General features: G+C 33.0%; 1 protein-coding gene across 2 annotated transcripts in view; it reads right to left on the bottom strand.

Annotated features, from left to right (window-relative positions):
- sfl (N-deacetylase and N-sulfotransferase sfl) overlaps window positions 1-23,504 on the bottom strand; it is a 160,187-nt gene that overhangs the window by 6,857 nt on the left and 129,826 nt on the right. For both annotated transcript variants that reach the window (XM_086915488.1, XM_086915489.1), the window contains exons 4-5: window positions 9,597-9,849; window positions 6,362-6,553 (exon numbers count right to left, since the gene is read on the bottom strand). In XM_086915488.1, coding sequence (XP_086771614.1) covers window positions 6,362-6,553; window positions 9,597-9,849 — 445 coding nt within the window. The remainder of the gene's footprint in view (window positions 1-6,361; window positions 6,554-9,596; window positions 9,850-23,504) is intronic.

The raw sequence follows: 23,504 nt of genomic DNA on the forward strand, positions 1-23,504 counted from the left end.
CAAATTTCGCATAGGATAATCCTAGCGCATAAAGGGGTGAATAGTGAGGAAAAAATGGAGAGAAAGAAAGAGGAAAAAAAAATACACACTCATCGGAAGGAGGATTTCCGTGGAAATTAAGGCTCGATATTCAAGCGGATTTCGATCGTTCTCGGGTTTAAACGGGTTATGAGAGGGGCAACTGGAACGCTAATCTCCTTTTAATCGCTTTCAGGAGCGATATATTCGATTCGAATTGCGATTGTATCCTGGCATGATCGTTATTTTGAATAGAGAGATTTCACGTTTTATACGGTGGTGGAGTAAGCCTGATTTTTCGAAATAAAAATTTTATCTCTGTTGAAATATATACAATTTGGTAAGAAGTAAATGTGTAAATAAGATTTGCATTAGTTCAAAATTATTGAAAAATCTGGACAGAGTTTATATGATATTCTTAATTCTGCGCTATCTGGATAATTAGAAAGGACGAATAATTAGAAAGAAGAAGTAAATAAAAATAAATATTTAAGAAATTAAAAAATTGCAAATCACAAATTGTCTCTTATAACAAATTCGAGATAGAATTATTTTCATTCAACCAGAACAACCTTCCATCGATATCAAACCACGCTATTAAATCAGACTTTCTCGCGAAGAAACAGAGTTGCTCGAAGCTTTTCTCTTTTCCTTTCTCTCAACATAGTTCATCGACGTTGAAAACTCGATTAAAAAAATAAAGTCGACTATCGATCATCGCACGCGTCGATCGATGGTCCGTTATGTAAAGTGGGAATTGTTCATTGGCCGCAGTGAAATTATGGTGATCTCGTTCCACTTATTTTTCATCGAACGATTGCGTGCAACGTTAATGGGTTCGCGCGCGTTTGACGCGTTGATGCTTATCGATCGGCGCGTATATAAGGGCGCGTTAATTTCAAAAATGTTTTGCTTCGATGTATTATAATAATGCCTTCCAACAACTCTATTTTCCTCGACGAACACGATACGTCTAGAAGCGATTTCCAAGAGAAAATCGCCATTTATGAAACACGACGCGTTTTTAAATTGTGATTATTTGTGGAATATTATTTGGTAAGTCTTTATTTTTAACACGAGATGTAAATAAAGTGTAACGTAGAACAATTATTATTATTGCTCGTTGGAATATCCATATTGCAAATTGCGGTTTTAATTATTTTTCGAAAAGTATTATCTCTGTATCGATGATTCTTTAAATATAAATATTAAAGATTTTACTTAGTGCACAAAAACGGTTTAAACTAATTTTAATCCGATTTATTTGCCAGATAATTGATGACCCTTCACGGTGGCCAAATTAAGAAAAGACTAGGTCAAACCTCAAATTCGAACAATCGGTTAACAATTAAAAGAGTTTTTATTTAATTCTGATTTGAAGTGAAATTAAACTTAGAATTAACATAAATTATATAATTGAGTTAAAATAAATTAGGTTTAATTGGATCAATGACAATTTGACAATTCGTTTTTTTTATTGATATTAATAAATAATATTTTTAAAAAACAACGAGTTTTAATTAATATCTTCACAACAGTTTCAATGTGACGTGTTAAAAAATTATTAAAAATCGAAAATCGTGGTATCTTTTTATAAATATTTAATCAATTTTACGTTCACAAGAAAGAAGAAAAATATAGAAGTTTGATTAAATGTATGTTTAGAATATATGCAATTTTTATTCACAATACGAATGTGGATCTATATAGATATAATCCATATAGATAAAAACGATTGATATGGAAGATTAATTTTTAGATATCAAGAAATATAATAATCGACGTGTATATATATATATATATCAATTAAAATAAATTCCATTTTTTTAGAATTTTTCAATGTAACCAAACTTATCTACCGATCCAAGCAAATTAATCAGTTTGAATATTAATCTGTGGACGGAGAAATCGTCGTTCGAATGATCTGAATGGCCTGATTGGTTAGAAAAATTCTCCATTGAACGGAGAATCCGGTTTTCGAATCCAATGGAGGACGGAATTCGATTCTTTTCCCAACGATAAAAGCGAACATTTCCATCAATAATCTTCTTTTCACCAAATAAAGCGAACGTTTTATTAATCGAATTTCAAGCTCATTTGCTTCGAACGGCCATAAAGAAACTGTCGAGACTGTTGAAAAGATTCAATTCATCGGCGGCCTCGATATTTTTCCAAAAAAAAAAAAAAAAAAAAAGAAAAGGGGAAAGAAACGAAGACGCTTTATGATCGATGGCCGAGATTTCGAATGGAATGGCTCGAAAATTCTGTGTTTCTCATTCTTTACGATGGTCCCTGTCGTTCATCAAGGATGTGGCGTTATCTCGAATTCTGGAAGCGAAATAAATTGTCAGCACGAATAGCGACAAACGAACCCGGCCCTGCGTCGATGCTCATTAATCGAATGAACCAACGGCTGATTGGCTTCTGATTTAATTACCTGGCTACCTGTGATCCGTGAATCTCTGGCCTATCAGCCATGGCTATATAATGGGGTTATCAGCGAGATTATTATTGTTGTTTACTGCTAACAAGCTCTGTTCACGGCGAACGTTTCAAAACGCGGCCCGGCCAACTGAGAATTCCTGGTTGTAGTGCAATTAACAAATTGCTTGTTTGGGATTATCTTGAATCGACGACGAATGCGCGTATGAGGAGAAGTGTATACTCAACGATATAATCGACGAGTGCATCAGTTTTAGATAATTACAATTCATTGAATGTAATATTAATAAATGTTTTTTTTTTTAAAAACTTAATAAAAATTGAATATATAAATAATAAATAGTAGAATAGATAATTTTTCTATCTATGTATTTTATACAATTTAATATTTAATGCAATAATTATCTTATTTGATCTCTGAAATCGTTAAAAAAAAAAAAAAAAAGGAAATGTTAGATATCACAAAATATATAAAAAATATATGAGACAGTTTCATTTCCTTTTGATAAATCAAGTTTTACATTTAGACAGAATATACAGAATTATCCAAGAATTTTCTCATTTCATTCCGTCGTAGAAAAGATTTATTATCACTAATAAAAATATTGTAACGTGCCATCAGATTTTGTTGATATAAATTTTACGTAGATAGAGATAATTGAACGATATATCTGCTTTCAACGATAATTTTATTTAACATCAAATGCTAAAATTCGTACAACAATTTCAAGAATGCTGTTTCCACCCGCAGAATTTCCACTGCCAAGATTCTAAATCTAAATATCCCTTGTTCGTACATTTCTAGGGTTGGCGGTCCCTAAATCTACTTACACCCGCCCCTAAATCTACGTGCTCAAGTGGCACGCAAATGGCACGATATCGCCGCGAAATTTATCACACGTGGAGGCACGATAGCGTTCAAAAATTAAAAAGAAGGAACAAGAAGAAAGGAGAAGCTCTTTTTCCTTTTTCTAATTTTTAACAAAAAAATTTCAACGGAAGCGAATCCATCGAGCATTCACGAATATGCAAAAAGCAGATGATATCACGTCTAGGCCGTCTGTTATATCAGATGAATATTTCCTGTTTGCATGGCGGCGAAGGTTCTTCGCGTCAAGAAAGATTCGCTGTCTTCTTCGCGTTCGTATCTTTGCGCCGCTTTCATCCGGTACACGCTCAGCTTCCGGCCGAGCCTTTGCATCCTCGTGGAATCTCGCAATCGCGAATTCCAAAGCGAATGTAAAACGGCCCCAGTGAAACAGCTTTACGGATTGTACTCGAGGTCCTGCCTCTATCTCGCCCCTGCAATAACCTTTCCCCACCCTTCCTTAATTTTTTCCCTTCGTATTTTTATATACACGGTCCTCACAGCTCGTTTAATCTGTCCATTTTTCTTCTTCTTAATATCCCATCTCTGCCACACGTTTTCCATTCTCTGGCCAACGCTTTTATTTTCATCCTCACTTTTACCCCTATTTGCATTATTTCACGTTCATTCCCTCTCTACTGTTGTTCACAGTTGGCCACGGCTCCATTTCAACTTTATCTTCGGTTCATTCTCTCTCCTTCATCTTATTATTATATCTTTCTTTGCTCCACTTTATCGTTTAGTTTTTTCGTTCTTTATTCTGGCTTTTCTCTTCTCGCTTAGATGTTATTTAACATTAATTTTTACAATTTTTATAATCTGCTTCTTGTTTGTATTTGTGTTAAAATTTAAATTTTATTACTTGCTCCTTCTTCTTTCTCATCACTTTTCTTTCTCACTTTAAAAGATTATCCTTCGTTTCCCTTTTGTAATTTCTTTTTCTGGTTCATTAAATCTGTTCTCTTTTTATTTACTCCCTTATCGCATTCCAGCAGAATGTTATTCTTTCTGCCGTTACTTTCGTTTATTCTCTTCATTCCTTCTGCATTACTCAGAACCACGTCCCCCCTCTTCTTCCATACTCGAAACATCATTTCTACTCTTACTTCTCCTCCAACTCTTCCATCTTCATTTTTAGTGGAAGAGATTCAAGAGATTCACATCGTTCGTGGAATGAAACTAGGGTGGTGTATACGCGTCTTCACATTTGTTTTCGTTCCCTCGGACTAACATTTCTTCAGAAAATAAGACTTCCGAGAGAAAGACTTCTCTTGTCTAAGAGAATAATTTCGCAGAGTTGTCTTTTGATATTTCGATTAATCTGCAACTATCTCATCGTATGGATTGATTTTATCGATATTATTAATCTGAATATATTATAAAACGTTCTCAAAGTTTTTGAGAAAATTGATTTTGAAAATTATTATTAAAAATATTTAATCTAAAATTAAACCATCTCGTTTAGTATTTCTATATAATAAAATCTAACCTAAAAAAAACAATTTATTATTATTATTATTATTTTTTGTTTAGTCTCAATAAATTTATTTTTGAATGAATTTCTATTTGAATTCATTCTTCGTTTAATTTATAAAAATCCTCGAACAATCTTTCCAATTGAGATCTTTCTTTTCTTCTTGTATTAAAAAAAAATTCGAAAGAAATTTCACGACCAATCAAACGACGCATCATCCGTCGACCACTTTATCTCATTCTAATCTTCAAACTGACCGTGTTTTCGTCTCGTTCATCAAAGTTTATCACATTTCGTGCCATTGTCGCAAAATTTTAAAAAGACTCGTTCGAATTTTTTTCGATAAACACGGAAGAATTGCAAAAAAAAAAAAAAAACCAAGCGTACATATGTATATATATATGTGTGTGTGTGTGTGTGTGTGGACGCGGAATCGCATTTAATTAAACGAACGTAGCGATCACTTTGTACTTTTAACAATGCAGCTAATTAATTAATAATCCAAGTAAGAAGAGCGTTGTTCCTGTTCACTTCAGGTATCGAGATTCTACAAAGGGCGGACGTATTCGAGGGGGTTGGATAGGATCCTAACGCGTGCACATTTTTCCCAAGCAGCCGAGAAAACCGGGTGTATACGTCTCCTTTCGTAAGCTGTAATTAATATTCTTTGCAATTATGTTAGCGACTCAGATCCGACAAAACGAGACACCGTCTGATAAAATTACAGGAGGAAGGAATGAGGGGGTGCAAGGAGCTTTGGTAACTGCGAAAAGAAAAGCGATAAACAGGAGGTGCGTTAATTAATTTGCTAATTAGGAAGGAACGGAAGTTGACGTTGCTCGATGCGAGCATTTGAGATCCCCTTGCTTTTGCGATTAAAGATGCCCGTTCCATGCTGTTTTTAATTTTGATCCTTAATTCGTATAATTTAATAGGAAATCGTTGGTATTATTCTTTAATTGAAAATTATACAGCAGAATTAATTTCTACTTACTTTTTAAATTCGACTCGCTATCGAGCAACTTCATATTGTTGCAACTTTTTCTTTTCGTTGAATTTAATAAAAATTACAAATTTTTTTGGAATGATTGGAAAATTGAATCAATCCAAGTTTTCCCCCATTCCGATAATTTATTATTTTCCATCGTTCATTGCTAAATAGTATTATATTTTGACATTTTTTTTAAATCAAACCTACTCAAACGTACAAAAATTAAGTTCAAAATCTCGACGACGAGGAATTGGAATTTTCTGAATGATAAATCTATCCTTTACTTGTTCTGTGATAAAAATATACAGCGTGAGTAAAATAGCAAACGAGGGTTTGCAAACTCATATTAAAATTCAATTTCGGTTCGGTAATAAGTGGAACACGAACTAATTTAATCGTCTTGTCTTTCTCTCTCTCTCTCTCTGAAATTTCTGCAATCTACGAGAGATCATATAACTTTAGTTATTCCAAGAGCTGTTCACGTTTCATTACGTAATTAATCCGGGTTCCAATTCTGATTGGAACACGCGAAGTAGAAAGATATGGGCGAAAAAGCGGGATGTCTCACCTGAATGACAGTCGCCAGAGGACTTTTATTGGCCGGATAGTCGAGGCTGTCCCGATGTGCCCATGCCAGGGGTTCGTAGGTGCTGTGATTGGCCTGAAAAATGGTCCAGTCACCGCCAGGAAGTGGTCCCCAGGCCGTTTCTCCGGATCTGGTTAATCGGAGGATAGGAGACGCCGCGTTCAGTTGTGCATCCTGAGGGAGGAAAGACCGATCTCATTTTGTCAGCAATTCGAGAACTTGTTGCCTATACGTGGCTACTTTTTTCCCGATTTTATTTTTTTCTTCTCTCAATTTTAAGAGGAAAGAATAGGAATCGAAAATCCCTATTCGTAGTATAAAATTATTCGTTATAAACATTCCGACAATATTTTATTACACGTCTGATTTAAATTATTTTAGTATTCATGTTTTTAAAAAATTTTTGATTATTTATTGAGATGTTTTATTCGCAGAAAGATTGATCTTTCTGCCTTTTTTTAACATGAAATATACATATCTTTGTTACAAAAATGTCTCTTCTTACGTTTTGTCAAATCCATTAACATAGATCTTCATTTTGTAATTGTTGCATAGTAATTTATTAAACGATTCCTCTAAATTAGTTGAACATGTATAGCTTCATATGTTATTATTTGATTGAAAAAAGAAAAGACAAGCGTTACGTTTCCCTTTTTTTTTTATTTTTCTTTATCGATGAAGAGACAAAACTGAAAATGGTAAAATCGAAAGGATGCGAAGTTGAACATACGTTATTTAAAATTCGAATAATCAAAAAAATAATTATTAATCTTTTCATTTTATTGATGTTTGCAATGTATCAATTTGATGTAAAGAGATATATTATTGTTGTGAAAATGAACTATGAATGAGGATTAAATTCATTTTTAAAAAATTCAATAATAATCGAAGTAATAATTAATAATTTGGTGCAGATTCAAGGATACTTGATACTTGTGTTATTTTTTAATATCGATTATCCCATTCTTTTATATATTTTAAATGAATTATAATACTCGTTTAAAAAGCATTTAATAATATCGCATACGAATAAAGCCGCCATTGATAAATCTGATGGAATCTTTAAAAGTTTGTGTATATATATTTTTTATAAATTCATTTCTAATATAGATTAATATTAAACGTTAGAGTAGCAATAAATAAAACGCGATTGCAAAATTCTGTTGAAGTGGTTATTAAGAGGTAGATAAGATAATCCGTAAAGTAGAATAACATCATCAGACAACTATATAAATCGCACGTATCTACTTTACTTACGGAAATATATTCCCTGTCTGTTAAAATACTTTATTAAAATCGATGCATTTCGTTAAATTTTTAAGATATATAAATTTTTGAAAGATCGATATCACAATTTGCTCTATTGTCAGCTTTAATTTTGTAGAAATAGATCACAATAAACAATACAACTAAAATTTTGTTCATGTAAGAAAAATACGTTTAATTCAATATTGATTTTAAAGTTAGAAATAATTATTGCCATAAATAAAAAGTTTTTTTAAAATTAAATATATTTTCAATATATGCTGGCCAATTAGAACAATTCGCAATTTTCAATATTTTTTTATGTTTTTAACAAAATTTAAAGGCCAATTCGAAATTTAATTGTAAATTTTATTATTAATGTATTACGATCATAACATCTTGTTTTCTACTATATTTTAGCTAAGCACTTCTCCACGAGGATATGAATCCAGAGAATAAGAATATCTGGAATCTGCTTAAATAAATAGTTTCAAAAAAAAAAAAAGAAAAAAAATTCTGGATATTTGGCAACATCATTCAAAAATAAAAAAATAAAAGACAGTGATATATATGTTTTTATCATATACGTACGCTATAATCAAAATGAAGAAATAAAAAAATATAAGAGGAAAATTATTATTAATATAGGTGTGTATGCGAATGTTTTAGTAAATAAACAAAAAACGTTAATTAACAAAACTACAATTAACAGAAATTAAATATCGTCCAGGCCGATAAATTTTATCGAAAATATGCTGAAAATTGTGAAAATGATCCTAATTTTTTCAACCAGCATATGTAAATAGTTCCATTACGATGACATGTATCTTTAATTAAATCAATGGATACCAATTCATTAATTTATTTTCTACATTAACAAGGTTTCATTTTGCTATTACGAAAACCAATGTGCATATCACTGTACGATTTGTTACAACTTTCAAAGCGAAAAAGAAAAAAAAAAAAGAAAAGAAAGAAACAAGGACACGGCACAGATTTACAATTTTATTCAAGCCAATCAACACAGTGTGTCACAGTAACGTCGAAAGAAAGGAGGAAAATCGCCGCGTATTGCCTATCGGTAATCGTGCAGACACGCACGATTTCATGCCGCATGCAAATTGATTCACCGTGGCAACCTTTTCCCGCGAACCGGTAAACCGTTTCGGGGGAGGGGGCACACACGTTTGTCGTATTGCGAATAACGGATCGATGCTTTTATTACACCGATGCTCTCTCTCTCTCTTTCAAAGTTTTCTGGTTGCAATTTTTCCACGGGGATAAACTTGAAGATCGTTTCGTCACAGAAGTGGAACGGAGATTGCCAATACTCGTTTCGCGATTCTGTCCGCTCGTCTTGGACAACAACAACCGCTATGACGAAATTTATTTACCGACAGCCAATAAAAAACCACGGCGATCTGTGAATGTGTTTCACACTTGAGAAAATTGTGAAATCGTTGACTCGTCTTGTTTCGATCTTTGCTTATAATTATAAATTTTAATTTCTTCTTTGTTCGGTTATTTTTCTTTTTTTTTTTTTTTTTGCTTTATTATTTCAAGAGATTCCGTGTAAATGCGAGGGAAGGAGATTGACAGGAGAGAAAATTCGAAAATGTTATAGGTCCTTACCCAAAAACAGGTTGACTGGTTGACTGAGAAAAAGGAAGGCTTCTCCTTGGGGAGGGGGGGGGGGATAGGTCAAAAGATATGGAAATCGTTAAGGAGAATCCAGCGGGATATTTAACTGTGTATTCAAATTATAGATTAGTTATTTTGCAAGTCGAGTCTTTTAAAATAACAGGTTTTTTTTTTTTTTTTACAATAAAATGCACTATGACTTTTATCAAATTAATTTTTACATTTATTATTTATATTATTATTATTCATTTCTAGGATTAATTCTATGCAATTGCGTGATGTATATAATTCGCAGTAATTTCTAATATTTAATTTATTTTTTCCAACGAACCTTCAGCCTGAGATTAGTATGCACGAACAAAGGAAAACCCTTCAGCTGTGCACCGACGAGACTTTCCTCGCCGGACGGCGCGAATCCCACGATGCCGACCGAATACTCTCTGCAATATTTGTCTAGCAATTCGCGATTCCACTTGTCCATTTGCAGGTACTTGTTCAGATTCTCAAAGATTAAGACACCGTATCGACCTTTGTCCAAGTTTGTCAACACGGGTAGAGACTTGCCAGCCACTTCCAGTTTGTACCTGAAATTATATTTCATTTATCTTTAATCCATTTCATCGTCCAATTTTAATCTTCTACGCGATATTTAATCATAATTATAAAATTTGATAAAAGACTAGATACCCTATTATAAAATTAATTTAAGATATTATATAAATAATTAAACGTTGAATCATTAAAATTAAATAATATTTATCAATTTGATAATCAGCGATAAGAAATTTATAGAAATAAATTTAAATTAATAATATTTTATAAAATATAAATTCAAGTCAAAATGCAGTATATTTAAGGTATTAAAAAATGAATTTCGATAGATTAAATTTTTGGATAATTTATTTTAATATAAATTTGAAAAAGGATTTAAAAGTAAATCGAAATAATTATTTTAATCGAAGATCGTTCTAAAGAGTGTACAGAGATACGATAAACAAGCCGATAAACGCAACTTTCATTCTCCATTTTTCCATCGACTCGTCGCGAATAATTTCAAGAGGATCGATCAATAAAGTAAATATAGAAAAATTCCGAGCGAATCAACGAAAAAAAAAAAAAAAAAGAAAAAAAAAAGGAATTTACAAAGCTTTTAATATCCGCGTGTCAACTCAATGCTCAAAGGTTTCGAAGCGATCCTCGTTTTAAACTTCTTATTTGCCTCGTGCGATAAAGCAAGGATCGCCTCGAAGTTAACGCGTTCCTCGAAACGGAATAAACGGTTCGCTCCCTTTACGCCACCCCCCCTCTCACTCTTCGATCCGCGTCATCAATTTGATCGGCGCGAACCGTTCCCCATCGACGAATATTTAGTCGATCCGCGGGGCAACGGCCTTCCCCGATACTCGTTACGGCAATTTCAATCCGCCTCGATGACTGGTGTATCGGTTATTTAAAACAAGGACATGGGAGGGAGGAAGGTAATAAATACGAGGGGAGTGAAAAAAAGAAGAAAAAAAAATGGAATATCGATGGAAAGAAGGGGCGCAACGAGCCAGAATCGTTATTGTTAAACGATAAAACAGGGACACTTTTATCGAAATCCCATTTACGGCGGCATCTGAAACGATTTCGAGAATAATAAAGCAATTACACAGGTATAATGCACCTTTACGTTTTTGCCGCTGGTTATCTTCCTATCTTTCCGTATTTTCCTTTCCTTTCTTTCTTTCCTTCCTTTTTCCGTTGCTTTTCCTCGATTTTTTAATAACATTCGAATCCCATCCGATAGAATATCAGAATTTTTATTCGAGCACGCCTGCTTTTTATCCGCGCCGCCGCCCGATAAAACGACTTTATCGTCGAAATAAACCCCCGCCGATCAGGATTTTCCGAGGTGTTTCGCGAAGAATGCGACAGGGGCTTTCGAATTTATTGGAAACGCGTGGGCGACAGTTTACGATAGAAGATCACCATCGATATCAATGATGAATAGCAGGAACGTATGAATTGTACTCGGCCTGACAGGCTTAAAAATTATTAGCGATGTACAATTATTTCTCGTTAGATAGTCGACGAAACGAATGTTATATATATATATTTCTTTTAATAAATTTCAAGAATTTAAAGATCGTCGAGTACACGTATTCGTTATCTTAAGATCAAGTTGAAACTTAAATTCTTATTTAACATTAAAACAAGTAATAAATGTTGTTCTTGGAGGAACGTAGCACGCAAGATAAATATTTAGAACGCGACAAAGCAAACGACGATTTAACTTAAAAAGCGATATTTTTTGTGAATAAAGTATTTAACTTTTCGTATAAAATGTTCGAAGCGTGATTACTATGATTTGATATGGAAGAAGATAATGTTTGAAATCGTTTACTACGTTCAATTGTAGTAAACTTTAATTCAATTTAAAAGTAATCGAAGCCAAAACTTTGAAAGATGAGACAGATGTTTCTGAACGCATCATTTTAAGGCAAAGCGTTTCTTGTTGTTTATCAGAATGATCCACTCTCCCGATATTTCGATCGATTGAAACGATCTTTCAAGAATACTTAATAATCACACCCTCAATTATTATATAAGCGTTAAAGAATCTAAAAAAAAAAAAAAAAAAATTCTTAATCAACAGAGAATCATAGTTTATATCCCATTCTAACAATTCCATTCAAAAGCAACCATCTATCACGTTCCCTGGCCGAAGATTTTATCCGTGGAACAAGTTAACTCGTATTACTTATGCGATGGATAATATAATCAAAAAAAAAAAAAAAAAAAGAAAAAAAGAAAGCTTATTGTTTCACAGATTAAACTTAATCGCAAGAAATTCATCCGTACACCCTGCAATCACTATATAGCTCCTCCCCTCTCCTAATTAACCCATAAACCTGTTATTAAAACGAGCAAATCAGATTACCATTCACAACCTTCCCGTTCAACAATCTTCAAACCAACTTGTTGTACCACCCCTTTTTCAAACTTAACACGCGTTAACCTTATCGCTCGTCCACCCAGACATCCCCCCCCCCCCAAACCGTTCACTCGACCAGGAATAAAACGTTCGAGCAACAGTTTTATAACGAGCCGTTGGCGAGAAACTCGTCGTGAAACTCGTCGTAATTTCGCGCGAATTAAGCAGGCCGGACAGGCGACGCCAATTGCTATCAACAGTTTACGGGGGTCGGGCGCGTGTTCGCGTGTCGTGTTGGAAGAAAATTGCAGTTGACTAATGAATGAATGCCGGATAATTCAGCGTTCGTAATCGGTTCGATAATTGGCAACCGCCCATTAACGACAGCCCGACAATTTGCCGAGTTAACGAACTGTCATAACGAACTCCGACGTGGCTCTTTTGTTCTATGGCCGGCAATTGCCGCGCGAGCCAATTCCCGGACGTATGCTCGAAACGCGTGCACCGCGCCAACCCTTGCCAAGGTATCCTCCGAGAGAGGGAGAGAGGGGAGATATTTCAAAGGCGACGGATCGATCGGATCCTTCCTATTGAAAAACGAAACGGCCGCAATTAGGAGTGTTTCGCGTGTTTCGGTGGGTATCGGCCGAGCATCGAGGAAGATTATGGGCGGCGGGTTTGTTTCTATGCTAGTTATCGAGCGGAATAATTGCTTCCACTTCTTTGAATGGAGAGAGGCGGTTGGTAGGTTGGTTGACCTGTAAAAGGAACTTACTTTTAGGTAGTTTTGATGGATGCTTCGTATCGTGCAGAATAACGTGTCGAGATTTCAAGTTTATTATTCGAAGCATCGAATAATGTACGATGTAAGATAACTATGAATTATAAGCATTTTAAATGAGGAATATCATTCAAAATTTTAATTAGTTACTTTTTCAAGCTTTCTTTGTGAGACAAGAAATGAAGAAATATAGAATAAAATTTTCTCATTCGAGACTTTTATATTTCAAGATTGTCGAGTTCGATATCTATTGCGTATCCATAATCACGTCTGTGTGAAACACAATGTCGATTTTATTTGTAAACAATACTTTAAGGATTCTAGATACATTTTATTAATAGTAGTAAAAATGATATTCTTTTCTTCCGATACAATTGTGTTTTTCTATTAATTAGATGATCTATGTTTTGAATATGTTTTCGAACGAAATATTGTTGTTTGCAACAGGGATTATAAGAAAAAACATATTTCAGTCAGAATATGTATACTCGATGTAAGTGATAAAAATTTTAATTTTGAGGGAATGATATAAATAGCGAATGCGTGCGAATGTAATCATAAGAATTCTCAATTTTTGAATCAAAGTTATAGAAAATAATTGATGAAAGTGTATATTCTTAGTTATTATTTTAATAACGTTGAAAATTTGAAAAATTTCAGAATTCAGACATAGAAAAGTCTTAAAATTCGTTTTAGTAATCAAGGCATGTTTCAATTATCATTAACAAAATTAATACGTAGGAAGCATAATTGAATATCGTAAAAAACACAAAGAATTTCGTTTAATTTATCTCCGGTACAAGTTGAATTTAATTGAATTTATCCATTGGTCCTCTTAATGATATTCCATACCATTTGTAACGTTCCCGGGGTTATTCAAAGATGGAAATTTTTTTTTTTTTTTTTTACATATTCACAATGCAAATTATTAAGACGATTCTCATTATTTATCGAAACCTATATTACTTTAAACATCAGCTGGAATTAACTGAATCGAACGCACTATCAATTAACGATGTTACGAGGGAACGGTAATTTAATTTTCGTTTGAAGGAAAAAAAGAAGAAGAAAAAAAAAATCGATATTATGTGACGATCCCTCGAATAAAAAAAAAAAAATCTTTCGATTAAAAAACACGGAGAATCAAGGACGAGGCTCTTGTTCGTAATCATCGTTGCATTTTATATTTCAAAACTTGTCTTGTTACCTTTCCCGGGAATAAAATACGTTGTTAAATGTAAATATTTAATCACTCGAATTAATACGTTCTGCATGAATTAAAAATCCATTCTGGAATTGTTGGCGGTATTATAATTCATTCCATGTGAAATGTTACACATTTTCCCTGATGATTTGAGTGAATCGATAAGCACTTTGTCGAAGTTTCATATTTCTTTCTTGTTTGTAATTGAAATGAATCCAAGTATAATATCCAAACATTTCATGGAATATTTCATTCTATCCTTTACCTCTATAAAAGTAATTTCAATCAAATTGGTAATTGATAAAAATATACCAAATATAATAAAATGTGTTTTATTACTAAAATACACCAATATTTATTTATTTTTTTTTATTAATTCTTTTTAATAACTTTCTAGAAGCTTAATTGCTGTAATTATTTACGATTACTTATAAGAAGGTATTAAATCTTGATTATCTATAAAACAATCGAGAAAAACTACTCGAGGGAAAATTTTTATTCTTCTTATGAAAACGTAAAGGATGAGGTATCATTCCGCATCTACAATTTAATTGGAAAATATAATAGAAATGTTGAAGAAGCTTGTCTGGAAATGGTCGCCGACTGAAAGATATTCTCTCGTGATACGTTCGAGTCAAGGTATATACTTGGAAAGAATGAGAGAGCAACATCGGGAGACAATGGTGGCCTCCAAGGAGAAATAATTTACCCCCGGGGGCGTGTTCCAAAGAAGTCGTATTCGCCTCGTAAATTCGGTCCGACGTGTGCCGTCCCCACCCCCTGGCCGGTCGGTTCCCCGCAAGTCTGAAAAGCTCGGTCGTCCCGGGAAAACAACTTCATAATTTTCGGCAACTTTCTGATTTGGCATGCCTCTGTTGCGAAGAACGAGGATGAAATTTCTCGAAGCTCCCGTTGCCCTATTTCTTTCCCTTTTGATTGCACGTCGCCGGGAGGAATTTTTTAAATTGATCGTTACACGGTTTGATATGTGACCCGAATATCTCGTTCCTTTTTTGTTTTTCTTCTTACTGAATTATATGACATTCGTCCCAGAAATATTATGATATTGATATTATTACATTTTGCTCGAAAAATGTAAATAAACACGTAGCTTTCTTCGATATAAAAATCTGATATTAAATTATTAAAATTTAAAATATTGCGTTTATACAATACTCGTTCGAGTTCATTGCTTACTCATATTCCAATGAATATCAATTTTATACTATTATTTTTAATAGTATCACACAGATATAGGAGAGATCCTTCGGAAATTGATTCACAGAATTTGAAATTATAATTTCGATGATATATATATATTGTTCCACGAAAGAATCTATACGTCAATACTTTTTACCATCATCATCCTTATTCTCGATACTCGATGTTATCCGGCAGAAACATGAGTAATCGCAATTCTTATCCATTGCTTACTTCCACCCGACGAATATCAATTTTATACGATTAATTTTAATAGAAATGAGATATTTCTCAAAAACTGATTCACTCAGAATATAATTTCGATCGACTTTCCACCAAAGAATTTTACCATTGCCGTAATCGTCTTTATTCTCGATTCCACGTGTCACACACGTGGATGGAAATACAGTTGAGATTACAGTGGGTTCAAGGACTGACAAACAGATCGAAGAAGTCACGGGGAAAGAATCGGCACGATCTCGAGCAAGGGACTCGCTCAAAAGCTAATCCGATTCCGACCGAGCGATTTGAAGCGATTCGAGAGTTGAAGTCTCGCGATTTCCGTACGCGTCTTGAATTTAAACGCGGAATCGAGGGGAGAGCGTATCTCGTTCTTCCACCATGTCTTCCCGACAGTCGAGAATTCCACCGTGTTGTTTCTGTCTGGCATTATGAGGGAACCTTCCTCGTGTTTCCCTTCCTCGCTTCTCTTGGAAAAAGTTTCTCCTCCAGAAATAAACGCGCTGCCCTTCGCCGCCCAGAGTTTTCGTCCAAAACGTTCGCGAGAATTGATTGTCGTCCGTGGAATATCGAATTAGCTGAAAAGGCTTTCATCCTGATCTGCGCTTCTCATCGGAATCTGAATCTAATCGAACGGAAAAAGTAATTGTATTCCGTAACGAGACGAATAAAACCAGTGCTGCCTCCAAGTTTTGTTTCTATATTTTTCTTTTATATCTTTATCCGTTTAATTTAATTATCGAATCTTAATAAAAAATTCTTCTTGTTCGTATTCGGCAATTCTTTGATCTTTCAAGAAGATCTTTGATATTTCAAGTGATTGTTCAAATAGAAAATTTATTAACGAAAACTGTTTTAGATTAGATTCGAGGTTAGTTTTAATCAGGTTTATTTAGTTAGACAGATAATCTGGTTTCAATTTGATAGATTAAGAAAACTAATCCAAAAGCAATACAAATTTTAAAATCGGCTGAGATTAAACTTACTATTAACTCTTTGCGCTCGAAGCTTGATGATTTCACGCACAAATTAATGTATAAGCCTTCTGTATTTTAATATTATGTGTATCTTTATATAATATAAAGAAAGAAAATTTGTCGAATATTAAACTCTGTATCGTTGCTTTGTAAGATATATTTTATAAAGCCAAGATGCGACATTGTCAGGACATTTGTCAGATAAAATGTTTTTCATCTTTCTTATATAATAATTTCTAACATAACGTGTTATCATACATTCACTTATTATTCTTATTTTTCGCCTCTTACTTCATCTCTATTACTTCATCACTGCTTTCCTTCTCTCTATCGTCAATTTCTTTACGAATAAAAGTAATTTTTTCATTCAATATGATCGAATAATCAAATTCAAAAACTCAAAAACTTTGAGAATAATATTCCTATTGTCACGAATGTCAATCAATGCCAATCAATTATCCTACGCTTCGTAAAATTATACATAATGAGCTTAGAAATCTATGAATCTATGAATTCATAATATTCTAAAAAAAAAAAAAATCAATTCGAATCAAGTGGCCAAGTCATTATTCGAGTGCAAATTAACAAATTAATTAATGTCAAACAAAAATTTATGTAATTTAATAATCGCCAAAATTTTAAAAACATCAAATCACTATGACAATCTCTCTTCAACATATTTACAAAATCATCGAGATCGAATGTTATCTTTTCGTAAATATTTACTGCTATTTATTTTAATTTTAATGATTTTGAGTCAACGTTTCTACTTCGTTCATTATCCATTAAAACATTCAATATTTATCTAAAAAATCCATGTTAAAAAAAAATTATCCCAATTAACAATATTAAAATTCATAGTTCACGGATTCATAAACGTATCTTCGAAAAAAATAAATAATCTTAATTAAATTCATGTTCCACGGATGAACGGTGAAAAGCGATATTCTCTTGCTTAAACAGTGCCGAAATAAATAATGTCGCTTCGAGAAAGACGCAAGAATCGCGAGGAACGAAAGGAAGAAACATTAATGCAGAATCCGGAGAATACTCGAATACAGAATGAAATTATTACTGTTCGCTCGAAACTGTTTCCAGTTACGGCGCATATTTACCATGCTTTCGTATTAATAACTAACTGTAGGTGAAAGTAGACAAGTTTGATGCAGTTTCAACGTGGCATCGCTAACGAAGTTCTCTGCTTCCCGATCCTCGACCGTCGTCGTCGTCCTCGTCATCGTCGTATTTCAACTTCCCCAGAAAAGGAAAGGGAAACAATTTGTCCGATAGTTTCGCGAGCGTGTTTAACTTGAACATTTTTAACGATCTCCTCCCTGCCACTCGAATCGAATCCGAGATTTTTTCCCCTGCAGAAAGTTTTTCTTCTCCTTTTCAACGAGTTACCGACCGAGTCGAATTGATTTACACGAAGAACGAAAAACGAACGGTACGTTTTTTTTGTTGTTGTTGTTCTATCTTTTGCTCGATGAATTTATAATTTTATTGCCTACGAGGACACCTCCCCCTTCCAAGCACAGAACAAGTTCCCGCCCGCCGAAGAGGAAGAGGAGGAAGAATTAACAAATGGAATGGAGGTTTGTTATCTTTGATCTTTGAAAGATTGGCTAGCTCTTCGGGATAAATCGGAAAAGTTCGAGCGAGATCGGATAAGATCTCGATATTCTCTATATTAGGAAAGTTTTAGGTTAGGTTTGGATTAAGTTTCCCTATCTCGAGCTCCCATCTTCGGATTGATTCGGGAAAAATCGGACACGATCGGTTCGGAGCTCGAGATCCAATTATTAAACACGATATATCTCGAAATTCGTGGAAATGGAAATGTTTTCGAAAGATTGATTCCTCGGCGTAAAGGACACCTGTTATCGGTGTCAAATGCGAGGGAACATTTCCCGATCCCCCCGTGAAAGCGTGATATCCGCGGATTCTGAATAATAACGGGGAGAAGTGTAAAAAGTCAGTCGAAGTGCTCAGTTCGTGGAACGATATCTTCTTGCCATTGTCGTTTTCTGTAAAGCCTCGAGACGGTTTGAAGTGATAGCGGAAGATTGGTGGGGGGGGGGGGGCGCGACAGAGGTGGAACAACAATAGTCGAGATAAAGAAAAAGCGCAGTGGGAGGGCATTCGAGGACCGACGAAAACGTACAAGAGGCTGAACGAATCGGAGAGAAACAGACTGGAGATATCTATAAACGGGAGGAGAGAAAAGAGGAGAATGTGAGAAAAAAGAAATAGGAAGGGAGGGAGACGCGTGGGAGATACAAAAACAAGGGAGATTATGGGGGGAGTGAAAATTCATCAAAGCAGCAGAGAAAGAGAGAGAGAGAGAAGATTCGAAACAGATGCGAAAAATATTGAAAGACCAAAAAACGATGAAACATGAAATATCCGATATCCATCGGACGATTCAAAAAAACTATCACCCTCTTGACAATTTAATATTACATTTATATTTTTCTTTTTTTGAAAATTCTCGAATAAAATTCCTTTAATTTTTCCCCAACTAAATTAATTATAACTATATAAATATTAATTTTTTCAGCCTTCCAAATTCAATCCATTTCAGATTTGAAATTAGAAACTCGAATTGGATTAAATTTAATTTAATTTTCAGTTTATGCATAACATTACTCAAAAAGTTGCTCGAAAATATTCCTAACAAGAATTTTTAAATTTTACTACGAAAAATCGAAGCGTATTATTATTTTTACGATAACAGTATTTCGTTACGATGTATTCCTTCCATGATAAAAAACAAGAAGTTACGACGAACACTCGAAGCAGAGAATACTCTTCGAGGCTGCTGGACAAGATGCGCAAATACGCATTCTTCCTCAATAATCGGGAATGGACTTATCATCTGGTGTCCTTCCGCTGGCCAAGAGGTAAGAGAACGGAGGTAAACGAGCATACTCCTCGTCGAGAGGATTTGCAAGAAGAGCAATGCAAAGAGGAGAGAGAGAAGGATAGGATAAAATGCACGACCCTTTTAAAACTCTGACGTATGAAATCCGTGGCAGCGTTGAGAGAGATTCTTAAAGGAATTTCATCGAGGAAACCGCAGCATCTTTTTACTTCCACCTATTTCGAAGGGGAATCGATCTGTCAGGCTTCGCAAAGGGGGATCGTTTCGACGACGTCTTTCGCGGTTCGTAAAGTCCGGCCGGGCAATCTTCGGATGACAGAGAATTCGCTTCGGGGGAGAGAGAGGTGGATGACGCCGATCTCTCCTTAAATTGAAATCGATCAGGTTTGGAAAAATACTTTGGTCCACCTCTAAACGAAAAGGATAGGATGTAATAGATATTTTTTGATTTTCTATCATTTATAAGATATAAAAGTTTAGAAGGATTTCTGAGGGATAGAAATTGTATTGCGAGTATTCGATCGTGTCGTTTCGATTTTTGTGAACGATGATACGTTTTGATCGAATTGTTATTATTATTTTACTTTTTTTTTTTTTTTTTTATTGAAGTTTAGGAAGATTTAAAAATCTTTGTTGGATAACAACACCGTTTTTTATTTATAACAAATATTATATATTTTTCTCTTTAAACGTATCGATTAAACAGAAATGTTACAATAACAAATTGAAAGCAAGTATTTGCAGTGCATTTTGCAAATGTTTATAATAAATAATTTGTTTCCAATCCTATTAAATATTGAGTATACAAAATACAAAATCACGTAGAGAACACATTTACAAAAATTCTGGCATTTCAAAGAGTTTATTATAGCAATTTTTCCATCGTTTACAATATTTATATTTACTTATTTAATCTTTTCAACGATCTTCAATATATACAGTGATATAAACGAGCAGTTTAAAGTGGTGTATTATTCATGCATATATCACTCGGATAGATCCATGAATGCCACGTATCGTATTGAAATGGAACTTAACTCGAGTGATCCGTATTGTGCATATAACGATTCGAGAAGGATTCGTTTATTATCGGAATTTTAGTGAATCTTTATGATTTTTATCCCATGATTTTTTTTTTTTGATACTAATACAATTTATGTAAATTTCGCATATCTATACAGAAAAAGATCAAAAATATTTTTTATAAATTGTCAAAGCAAAGAGTGTTGCCGATTTCGCGTTGATTGAAGAAATTTCTCTTCCAGATGGCGGTAATGAGTTGATCAATGCGTGATGTGACGTCAGAGTGAAAGGATCATACATGTTATTAAGCATTATATTATTTTTCTTTGCTGCCTCTTTCTTTTCTACGTGTGTCTTTATTTACACAAATTTTACTCGTTTGTGATGGGAAAAAATGATGGCATATATCTGAAGATTTCCTTTTTGTTTAAAAATAAAAAAGATTTTTGATATATCCTTGTGTATTGAATCTATATAAAGATCGTTCATCATTTTAGATTTAGAGGATAAATGAATACAAAATATTTTTTTTCTTTCTATATTTTTACTACATTGAAACAGTAAATATAGAAAGTAATTCTTTTTCAATATTTTTTCAATTTCACCGTACCTATCTTTTCCCTTTGAAATCGGGTTTGATTTATCATCATAGAATATTTTTTTTTTTTTTTTTTTTGTTCAGATATATCGCTTTGAAGGTATTCCATTTTTAACATATATGAATAAAAACTTATTGAAAAATATTTTATCTTGATGTTTGATGTTGAACACTTAAAAACAGTTATACATTTTCACTCTATTAGTCTTTTACTTAAAAAAAAATAAGCCAGTATATATTTATAAACTCTCTTCTAATATAAAATAGCTTTTAGAATAATGAAATGGAGTGGAATAATATTTTAATTTTATACTTTAGCAGAAAAAAGAAAAAGTTAAAATATAAATTGGATTTCGTAGAGGAAGATATACAATATAATGAAGGAAAATTATTGAAAAAAAAAAAAAATTACCTTTATTATTTCGTAAATGTAATAAAAATCGAAAATGATTTATTACTTGAACTTAGTGTAATTAACAATATTTTGTCAAAAATTTTGTTATTTTCAAAAAAAAAAAAAAATAAAACTCGTTGATCGGTCTTTTCAAACGTATGATTTCATTCACTTTTATTTTCCATATTTTATATGGAAAATAGAATTACATAGTATTTATGTAAAATTTGTATAAACTGCATCAATCTGGAAACATTGAAAATCCTAAAATGTGCTATCATTTTATTCCAAAATTTATTTATTGTTTTGTGTAAAGTAAGTGAAACGATAGATTGAAAATAATAATTGCTCAAAAAATTCAGGTATTTTTTATCATGGATGATACAATCAATTTTTATTTTATGGATGATACAACCTTGTTGATCATCCTTATTGGGGGGGGGGGGGAATAAGAATCCAATTACAATGCAGAACGAAACTCATGGAGGAAATGAATCTGACGCGATGGTTTTTCGGGCTTGATGATGTATTGTCTTATTGTTTCGTGGTTTAAATTTAAAATGATTATGTAAAATGAGGATTCTTTTTTTTATTTTTAATAAGTTTGAAAAAGTTTCTTTTTCATTTGAAAGTGAAATTTATTTATTGTTGAAATATGCAAACTATAATTGAATAATAGAATCATGATTATCTGAAATTAATTGAGAGACAAGAATATTTAGACAAAAAATTTTGCTAATATTAAGAAATCAATTTTGTCTTAAATGAATTATTTTATACTTAAAGAAAAAAAAAAAAAAACAATTTTTACTTTAAAATTAGAAATCATAAATCTTAAAAATTTTTAATATATAAAAGAATGCATCTTACAAATAATTTTTTTATTTCTGTACAATAATTGTAGATTACTAATATTTTTATATATTTTTATCAATTCTATATTTTTATTGCTTTTTAATTTTTTAAGTATTTTTGATTTCATTTCGATAATTGAATAGGTGTTTACATTTCGATGTTATTGCATATAATAAATAAACGTATTCAATTTCAAATTAAATTTTATGTTCTGTAAATAAAGATAATGTAATGTAGTTCGGATAATAAAATGTTCAATTTAATAAAATTTTCGGATAATAATAAAAATTCTATTGTAAATAATATCATAAATATACATATTTTGAGATTCTTTTCAAGATCAACGTTTATTTCATGATCTATTTCTTGAAATTCAGTTTCCATTGAAAAATAAATACAGTTAGTCACATGTTTTTATCTGTATCAAGAAAAGAAGAATAATAAAAATAAATAATAAAAAAGAATATATTCGCAAAATAAGAAAGAGAGAGAGAGAGAGAGAGAGAGAGAAATTTAACTATTCCTCAATAATTGATGAAAGATTTACGAGTGAAATGAACTTTTCATAAATACTCGTATAAAAAGAAAACAAGAATCTTTTCTATTCCTACGTATGAATGTCTAACACGTATTACCCTTTTCCGGGAGATTAATCGTGAGCAAAAAGCGTGGATTTTTATGAATGTCTCGCTGGGAACGTGGCGTGAAACGCTGAAAGGATCCAAAGACCAGTCAGATAATCATCTTTAATTATTCCACCGCACGCGTGTGTAATTTTTTCCGAAAACGTCCGACGAAGAAAGGAAAGAAGGAAACTGAAAGGAAAAAAAAAAAAAAAAAAAAAAAAGAAAAGAGCCTATCCAGGAAATATTTCGTTTGTGTTCGCGTTATATCAGGGCTCGAAAAAGTTCTCAGGACGAATTGTTGTTTTTTCTTTGGGATAAACAATGAAGGAGAATCCGATAAGGCCATCTCTGCTTATGCTTTCAGCCTTTTCCGTATTTTTCTTTCTTTTTCCCCCCCCCCTCTCCCCCTGTCTTTTTCTTTGTCCTCGCGAGACACGTGAAATAAAAAATGGAATGGAATCCTCGTGGAAGGAAGATTAAAATGGGGATCTAGATCGTACGGCAACGAACAGAGAGAGAGAGAGAGAGAGAGAGAGAGAG

The sequence above is a fragment of the Apis florea genome, unplaced genomic scaffold, assembly GCF_048593485.1.
Source record: "Apis florea isolate Af1SG1 unplaced genomic scaffold, ASM4859348v1 contig_3785_pilon, whole genome shotgun sequence".
Classification (NCBI taxonomy): Eukaryota; Metazoa; Arthropoda; class Insecta; order Hymenoptera; family Apidae; genus Apis; species Apis florea.